At 37.5% G+C, this 9,853-nt stretch overlaps 1 protein-coding gene across 1 annotated transcript; it reads left to right on the plus strand.

Annotated features, from left to right (window-relative positions):
• The first annotated feature begins 4,465 nt into the window (after positions 1 to 4,465).
• LOC122705192 (olfactory receptor 8B3-like) lies at positions 4,466 to 5,398 on the plus strand. The gene has a single exon (XM_043920429.1). The coding sequence runs from the start codon at positions 4,466 to 4,468 to the stop codon at positions 5,396 to 5,398; it is 933 nt and encodes a 310-aa protein (XP_043776364.1).
• The last annotated feature ends 4,455 nt before the right edge of the window (positions 5,399 to 9,853 follow it).

The following is a 9,853-nucleotide window of genomic DNA, read 5'->3' on the forward strand; positions in this document are numbered from 1 at the left end:
TCCTGCCCTCAATCCCTCCCAACATCAGGGTCTTTCTCAATGAGTCAACTCTTCGCATGAGGTGGCCAAAGTATTGGAGTTTCAGCTTCAGCATCAGTCCTTCCAATGAACACGTAGGACTGATCTCCTTTAGGATGGACTGGTTGGATCTCCTTGCAGTCTAAGGGACTCTCAAGAGTCTTCTCCAACACCACAGTTCAAAAGCATCAGTTTTTCGGCGCTCAGCTTTCTTCACAGTTCAACTCTCACATCCATACATGACCACTGGAAAAACCATAGCCTTGGTCAGATGGACCTTTGTTGGCAAAGTAATGTCTCTGCTTTTTAATATGCTATATAGGTTGGTCATAACTTTCCTTCCAAGGAGTAAGTGTCTTTTAATTTCATGGCTGCAGTCACCATCCGCAGTGATTTTGGAGCCCCCCAAAAAATAAAGTCTGACACTGTTTCCACTGTCTCCCCATCTATTTCCCATGAGGTGATGGGACCAGATGCCATGATCTTAGTTTTCTGAATGTTAAGTTTTAAGCCAACTTTTTCACTCTCCTCTTTCACTTTCATCAAAATTTTTAGTTCCTCTTCACTCTCTGCCATAAGGGTGGTGTCATCTGCATATCTGATGTTATTGATATTTCTCCCAGCAATCTTGATTCCAGCTTGTGCTTCTTCCAGCCCAGTGTTTCTCATGATGTACTCTGTACATAAGTTAAATAAGCAGGGTGACAATATACAGCCTTGATGTACACCTTTTCCTATTTGGAACCGGTCTGTTGTTCCATGTCCAACTCTAACTGTTGCTTCCTGACCTGCACACAGGTTTCTCAAGAGGCAGGTCAGGTGGCCTGGTATTCCCATCACTTTCAGAATTTTCCACAGTTTATTGTGATCCACACAGTTGAAGGCTTTGGTGTAGTCAATAAAGCAGAAATAGATTATTTTCTGGAACTCTGTTGCTTTTTTGATGATCCAGCGGATATTGGCAATTTGATCTCTGGTTCCTCTGCCTTGTCAAAAACCAGCTTGAACATCTGGAAGTTCTCAGTTCACGTATTGCTGAAGCCTGGCTTGGAGAATTTTGAGCATTACTTTACTAGCGTGTGAGATGAGGGCAATTCTGTGGTAGTTTGAGCATTCTTTGAGATTGCCTTTGTTAGGGATTGGAATGAAAACTGACCTTTTCCAGCCCTGTGGCCACTGCTGAGTTTTCCAAATTTGCTGGCATATTGAGTGCAGCACTTTCACAGCATCATCTTTCAGGATTTGAAGTAGCTCAACTGGAATTCCGTCACCTCCACTAGCTTTGTTTGTAGTGATGCTTTCTAAGACCCACTTGACTTCACATTCCAGGATGTCTGGCTCTAGGTGAGTGATCACACCATTGTGATTATCTGGGTCTTGAAGATCTTTTTGGTACAGTTATTCTGTGTATTCTTGCCACCTCTTCTTCTTCTGCCAGGGCAGAGCTCTTTCTAATTTGGTGTGAAATTGGATTCTTTTCCAAAATGTTGCATCAAGAATATATATTTTCTTCCCCAATTTAACTAGACTAGTGATTTCAAATATTATACAATATATTGGGAAGATTCTAAACAAGAGATTGAGAGCTAAGAAGATGTTTCAAAGAAGCCTACATTTAAAATTACACATGGCATGATTTTAATTTTCATTCATCAGAAATTCAGTGCTTAGCAGTTTCTTCCATCTCCCTTTTAAGTTCTGCCCCACTAAAAACAAACAAATTATATAATTGTGGTAGCTCACAAGTCATTATTTTGTGTGTGGATGACCTCTTTTTTGGGGGCATTTTGAAGGCATATTTTTGAGTGTTGGATGCTTTTCTATCAGTAAGAGAACACTCTATATCATAGAACGATACTCTTCTCCCTCCTTCCACTCAATATAAGTAGTGTGTTTAAAGATAAACTCATGTAGGTTTATTTTTCACAGAAAAACACATATATTTCTAAAATGGGTTGAATCTCTCAAGACAATTGAGTGGTCTTTGAAAAGTAAACATTCTCCTGTTTTCTTTTTTATGTTTTTCAGAAGGTTAAAGTTTTGTACCATATTTAAAGTGTGCAAGATATTTCAATCAATTAGAAGAGGACTTTCATGGCTCATCAAGTTAACTCTGACTCAATTTCTTCTTTAATTTTAACCAAGCCTTAATCATAGTTTTGAGAATTGTGTTTTTACTACATAGCTTCAATTTTCAAGTGGGTAATGGAGAACCACTGAAAGTGTTTGAACTAGGGAGGGACAGAGCTGTGATTTCAGACTTTATTCTAGCAGCATTATTCATGAACAAATAAGAGTGAATATTTGGCAAAATGTGAAAATAATAGGAGCCTCTATAGTTCAACATTACACTAGTTCAGTTTAATCATAAAGCCAGAAGTTGTATGGTGTCTGGGGACAGGTGGGTGTGGGTCACTGTCATTGTAGATGATGTGGTTTAGCATAAGAGAAGTTTTGGATGTATTCTGAAAGCTCTTAGATAAAGATAAGATGAAATTCAGAAGTATTCGTTGAATTCTTTCTGTGTACTCAGGAGTGTTCTTAGTTTCAGGATCCAAATAGTTAACAAGATAGAAGAAATGTTTGTCCTTATAGAATATACAGTTCATAGAAAAGCACAAATTAAAGGGGAAAAGTCTAATGAGTACAATGAAAGAGAATCTACTGAAATTTATGAGAACATGAGTAATAACACCTGACGTTAATTGACTCTCACATGCCAATACTGGCCCAACCATTTTACTTAGTTTTTTTTTTTTTCATTTGGTTAACACTACAGCTCAATGAAAGAGAAGCTATTTTTACATTCCTTATTTTACATAGGAGAATCAAGAGATTCAATAACTTGTCCAAAGTGTTATAGTGTGTAAAAGTGGAAGAAGGGAGGTAGGAAGGATTCACAGCACTCTCTCTAAGTCTATAACCCATACCCTTTTCTATGATGAGAAGAATTGATAACTTCAGTTATTTGAAATGTTACTAAAATGTTTCAGAAAATTAGGCAGCAGTAAAGTCTCCTGGTAGAAATTTCAGGAATACATTAAACATATAAACTATAGAAGGGATATACTAAATTGCAAATTATTTCAGAGACATCTCACAAAGAGAACAACTGAAATGAGTTGCTGTGACATTTGATGTGTTCAGATAAAGAAATAAAGAAACCTGGAAGTAGGTCTTTTCAGGAAATATGTCCATTTAGTAAATGTGAATAAATGTGGTAGCTTTCCCCTCAGAGGTGTTGATAATAAGGAGATGGTAATTCGCTTTGGATCTCCCTGAGGGATGTACAGTCCTCAGAGTAAAGCAAAAATGAAGAAGAGTGAGTCCCTAAGGGACTAAAAACAGATCAAGAACCAGAATCCATAATTTCCTTATTCCATATTGTGCATATAATCTACACCCTGGGGAGGAGACCAAGCAAGCTTCTAACCTGCCTTTCACCAAGTACATTACATCATTACACTCATGTAAGGATGATAATAAAAGGATTATTTTTCTTCTGTCTCATGAGAACACTGAAAATAAGAAAAATTACAGAAGCTCAGAGTGCTTTCAGGGCATAGGTGAATTAATGTCTAACTCCTCTCCCCTAAAATCAAACAGATTAAACCTGGAGAATGTGAAATAACATTCCCAGAATCAACAGGGTAAAGATATAGGGTAAGGGAGACAGTGCTGAAGTTTTAAGATCAAAGTTGGGTGAGTTTCTGAATTTAATTTACAATGCTTTTTCCTTGTTTTGTGATCAAAGTCCAGGGACCTATTATGTGTCCACTCTTTCTCATTATGTGCAGCTGAGACTCAAGTAAAACTACTAGAAGCATCTGTTGGAGAGGAGTCAGAGAATATTAGAGGGGCTCAAAGGACATATCAGTCAGGAAGTTTCCTCTAAATAGGTAGATCTCTCACTCTTCTTCCTTTATGATTTTTACTCTGTGACAAAGTTAATAACTTAATTTTCATAGACTCTGGTCCCCTCATCTTGATTTAGAAACAGTGCTCCTGGTTCCTGCCACATAAGGTCTAATCTGCATGAGAAGCCAGCGCCAGGTTGGTAGGGTCACTGCCTCCAGTTGTACTGGTGAGGGAAGAGTTCACAGGAATGAGGGAATGTTGGGAAGAGAGTAGAAGAGTTGCATCCTTGTCCATCCTTCTTTTCCCTGGGTTTTTCCAGAAGATATATTTGCATATGGTAGCTCTTGCCTTCCCTCTCTAGTATGATTGTGATGTCCTTTGCTATATTTAGCTTATAAAAACTCTACTTAGGTGAGTCCACATCACTCTGTATCCTGATAATGGAAAAGGCAGATTGTATGGGACCAGGTCAGGATAGTGTCAGGCATTCACAGTGTGTATTCTGTTTTGTAGAATGGGACACTGGATGAACTGAATTGTTCTCTAATGGAACCCTTTCTCCTGTATCCACAGATTCCTTTAGAGAAGAATGGCTCCTGGAAATGGGTCTTTTGTGACTCAGTTCATTTTGACGGGATTAACAGACCAACCAGATCTCCAGCTCCCCTTGTTCTTCCTGTTCCTAGGAGTGTATATGGTCACTGTGATGGGGAACTTGGGCTTGATAATCTTAATTTTACTAAATTCACATCTACACACCCCCATGTACTTTTTCATTTTTAATTTGTCCTTCATAGATCTCTGTTATTCTTCTGTGTTTACACCCAAAATGTTGATTAACTTCATATCAAAGAAGAATATTATCTCTTACATGGGGTGCATGACTCAGCTCTACTTCTTCTGTTTTTTTGTCATTTCTGAAATCTATGTGCTGACTTCAATGGCCTATGACCTCTATGTGGCCATCTGTAACCCACTCTTGTATAATGCTGCCATGTCCCCTAAAGTGTGTTCCAGCCTTATGCTTGCTTCCTACTTGATGGCCTTTTCTGGTGCCATGGCTCACACTGGATGCATGCTGAGACTGACCTTCTGTGATGCAAACACCATCAACCATTATTTCTGTGACATCCACCCTCTGCTCCAGCTCTCCTGCACAAGTACCTTCATCAATGAGATGGTAGTTTTCTTCATGGCAGGCATCAATATAATTGTGCCCAGCATTGCCATCTTTGCCTCTTATGGCCTCATTTTCTCCAACATCTTTCATATCAGCTCCACAGAAGGCAGGTCCAAAGCCCTAAGCACCTGCAGTTCTCACATAATTGCTGTTTCTCTGTTCTTTGGGTCAATGTCATTTACGTATCTCAAACCATCTTCTGCTGGGTCTGTGGATGATAGAAGAATCTCTTCTGTCTTTTACACCAATGTGGTTGCTATGATGAACCCCTTAATCTACAGCTTTAGAAATAAAGATGTGAAAACAGCTCTGAGAAAAAGTATAAGTGGAATTCAGTTTTGATTAGCAACAGTGTCTTTTTGTGAAGATATTCAAAGTGTAGGAAGATATTCTTTTCAATTATAATAATTTTATTAGCATCTTTTTATGTTATTTTGTTTTTATCATATTGTAGAAATTTGAGACTTAACTTATTTATACTTATCATACAGGAACACTTCTCTCCTTATTCATCATTTGCATAATTTCCTTTTCTCACATGTTCCCATTTATTAGTACTATTAAAAAGACATTTACTATCTTATTTACTATTTATAACTGTGGTGTTGGAGAAGACTCTTGAGAGTCCCTTGGACTGCCAGGAGATCCAACCAGTCCATCCTAAAGGAGATCAGTCCTAGGTGTTCATTGGAAGGACTGATGTTGAAGCTGAAGCTCCAATACTTTGGCCACTTGATGCGAAGAACTGACTCATTTGAAAAGGCCCTGATGCTGGGAAAGATTGAAGGTGGGAGAAGAAGGGGACGACAGAGGATGAGATGGATGGATGGCATCACCGACTCAATGGACATGAGTTTGAGTAAACTTCGGGACTTGGTGATGGACAGGGAAGCCTGGCATGCTGCAGTCCCTGGAGTTGCAAAGAGTTGGACATGACTGAGCCACTGAACTGAACTGAACTTAGTATTTATGGGCTTCCCAGTTGGCTCATTGGTAAAGAATACGCCTGAGATTGCAGAAGATGCATTTTCAATACCTGGGTCAGGAAGATACTCTCGAGGAAGAAACAGCAACCCACTCCTGCATTCTTGCTTGGGACATCCCATGGACAAAGGACCCTGGGGGCTACTCTCCATGAGGTCACAAACACATATGACTTAGTGAATGAGCTTGCACATGTTACTATTTATTATAATATATTTTATTTTTTTATTATATTATGTTCTAGAAAACATTTTTCTCCATTAGTTTGAACTTCCCTTTCCCTCTGAAAATATAAGACTGGCCAACAAATGATCAAATCAGGGAAGATTAGTGTGATGTAATATCACTGGGGATGTCTTATCTGCCAGTTGCCATTGGATGCATGAATCTCAGAGTGTTTCCTCTTTCCATCTTTCCAGGCTTCATTTAGCAAGAATCAGTTCAGTTCAGGTCAGTCACTCAGTCTTGTCTGATGCTTTGGGACCCCAGACTGTAACGCTTTTCATTCCTGAGGTGGAAGATCTCAAGACACTGTTAAGTATAACACACTTTGCATCTATAAACACTACATTATACTTCCTTTGACAAAGTACTTTTTTTACCTGCACTCAACGGTTTGTCAAAATATATTTATTATATGGATGGTGCAATAAAGCTCAGAGTAGTCATTGATGTATTTACAATCATATATGTTTTTGATGAAAAACTCTAGAATAAATTTAGGTTTCTGATGTTGTTTCTAATCTCCTTAGTATCCTTTGCTTCTATTTTAGTTCATTAATTTTGTTTAAGTAAACATGGCACAGAAAAAAACTATTCTAACTTGTAAGCTGACTGTGCTTTGTTTCACGGCGGTACATGAATTTCTCTCAGGGTGAGTATTGCTCTTTTATTTTATTGTTCTTTAAGAAGAGTTTGTCAGGGCGTTTTTTTGTTGTAGTTACTTATTGGAAAGATAATACCTCTTGGGCTAGTATACTGGGAGATGATTGGTCAAGTAAGAACGTTCTTTCTTTCACCAAATTAAAAACAAAAAACAAAATAGATTTGGAATGCTTGCAAGTGTTTGCAATTCAGAGAACAAGGCATGGGAGAGAAAGGAACCCAGAAATCTCTCCTGAGGCCAGACATCAGCAAACACATGGCCAATAAATAAGATGTCCCCTGTGCAGCGTGGTTGTGGGGCTTGGGTCCTGCATTTTAATTTGGAAGTTTATTCTGTTCCATCTGGTGAGATAAATATATCCGGTCCATAAAGTTTTTTTTCTAAACTTATAGTGCCCAGTGACCATACAGTAGTAGAATTAGGTGAACAAAGGTGAATAAGCTATGATCAGAACTGGGGGAAAAAAGACACTTTTTCATGACATAAAATGGTGAGTAGTAATTAAAGCTCAAATTAGAAGGAATCTAGAAAATATGATAAAAAACCTATACTTATGAGTCTCCTCCTTTTTCTGGACAGTCTTAGAAATATTATAAAGATCATTGGATTTATCTGGATAGCATAAAAACCGAAACTTTTGATATTAAAAAAAAACTAAACTCACAAATCTCTGTTCCTTTGGTGTAAACTTGGCACAACCAAATCACTCCTGCTTTTGTTGGCTTCTGTATGCTACTTCCTTATTAATTTTAAGGTATAAAACCATAAATCAATCTGCAGTTAGAACTATGATAATTTGAAAGAAACATTTTGTGGATATCTCAAGTTTAATAATGTGTTTTCTGGAATAGGTTATTGTATTTCTTTCTTTTTTTTTTTTTGAGAAAATAGGGAAAATGGTTAGTCTAAAATTCATAAGCCTTAAATGTGACAATTTCAACATTTTTAAAGGTAATTTTAATAATATTTTTTATTTTACTTGTTTTCTATTCTTCTCTCAAGAGTTAGATATTGTGAATTTAGCAATACTGGTATGTTTGCTTGTTTGCATTTTTATATGTTCAGCATTGACGTATGTTTTCTTTCTCCTTGCTGTATCCTTGACTTATGGTTTTAAATGACCACTCATACCACAGCCCCTGACCTCAATACAAATGTATGTGATTTTCACATGCCAAAGTCTATAGGTATACAAAATAGTTGACCTAGTTAGGTATTTTTCTCATTTACATATTATCCCTTTTTATAAACTTGTCTTCCTTATTGATAGAGAAGTGTATCTAAAGAAGTAAATAATAATTAAACTATTTGGGAACTGTTATATGCACTGCAGAAATGCATCCAATCTATTCTGAATTTTACCATTATTTGAGGTGCCAAAAATCTGTTAAAGCTGATCACAAGTCTTTCTTTTGAGAAACTTCAAAATAGAAGTTAAATTTGTCTCATCTTTAGAAAAAGTAAGTGCTCTTTCATATTAGATGTCATTCTGTCAAAGTATTGCAGAAAAAATGACTGAGCAACTAAACAACACAAGTGTTATAGTCAGTAATGGTGGCATAAGGAAAGTAAGATTCACAACAGTCTAACTCAATAGCACCTACTGTTTTCTATGATACGAAACTGATAACTTCAGTTACTGAAATTTTACAGAAAGTGACCCAACAGGTAGAAATTTCAGGTGTTTATTAAAGATATAAAATATAGAAGGGATATCTGTGCTGTGTGCTTAGTCGTGTCCGACTCTTGGAACCCCACAGACTGTAGCCTGCCAGGCTCCTCTGCCCATGGGATTCTCCAGGCAAGAATACTGAAGTGAGTTGCCATTTCCTTTTCCAGGGTCTCCTGCATTGCAAGCAGACTCTTTGCTGACTGAGCTATGAGGGAAGTCCCCCTAGAAGGAACATAGAGTATTGCAAATTATTTCAGAGATATCCTACAGAGAGAACAACTGAAATGAGTTATTTCAACATTTGAAAAAATTTAGATAAAGAAATAAGGAAACTTGAAAGTAGGACCCTTGGAGAAAATACATTCACTCAAGAAATGGACAAAAAAGGGAATGAAGCAATGCAGTAGCTTTCCCTTTGGATGTGAAGATGAGGGAGATGGGAATTTACTTTGATCCACCTGAGGGATGTGCAATCCCTAGAGTAAAGTGAAAATGGTTAAAAGAGTGAGTCCCTAAGGAACTAAAGACAGATCATGAACCATGTATGTAATTTCCTTCTTTTTTTTTTTTTTTAAATATGATCTACTCCCTGGGGAATTGTTGGGGCAAACCCCCAGTCTGTTTTTAACCATGAGCATTACATCATTACACTCATATTAAATCTTCTGTGTCTAATCAAGTTGTGAGTGTGATGATAAAATGCTTTATTTTCCTCTACCTCTTGAGGCGACTGAAAATAACCAGAAATTATGGTAGTTCATAAAGTTTTTGAGGGCATATGTCAATGCTGTCTCATTTTAGAGTCAAAGGAATCAAGCCTCAAGAACCTGACATTACATTTCCAGTACCAACAAGGTGAAGACTAATGATAAGGGAGACAGCCCCAAGGTTTTCTGACCTAAGGAAGGTGAGTTTCTGAATTCATCTTACATGCTGAATTCCATTTATAATACTTATTCTTTGTTCTGAGATGAAAATCCAGGGTCCATTGTTTCTCATTTTGTGTGGTTCTGGAAGCCAAGTGAAACTAGTAGATGAATCTGTTGGAGAGGAGTCAGAGAATGTTCAGAAACACAAGGGGGCTCAAAGGGCATATCAGTCAGGAAGTTTCTTTTAAGTAGGTGCAACTCTCACCCTTCTGCCTTTATACTCTGTGACAGGTGGAGTAACTTAACTTATAGATTCTGGTCCCTTCATTTTGGATTAGAAGGTATGTTTTTGATTTGGACCATGTCACAGCTAATCTGCCTTAGAA

The sequence above is a fragment of the Cervus elaphus genome, chromosome 2, assembly GCF_910594005.1.
Source record: "Cervus elaphus chromosome 2, mCerEla1.1, whole genome shotgun sequence".
Lineage (NCBI taxonomy): Eukaryota > Metazoa > Chordata > Mammalia > Artiodactyla > Cervidae > Cervus > Cervus elaphus.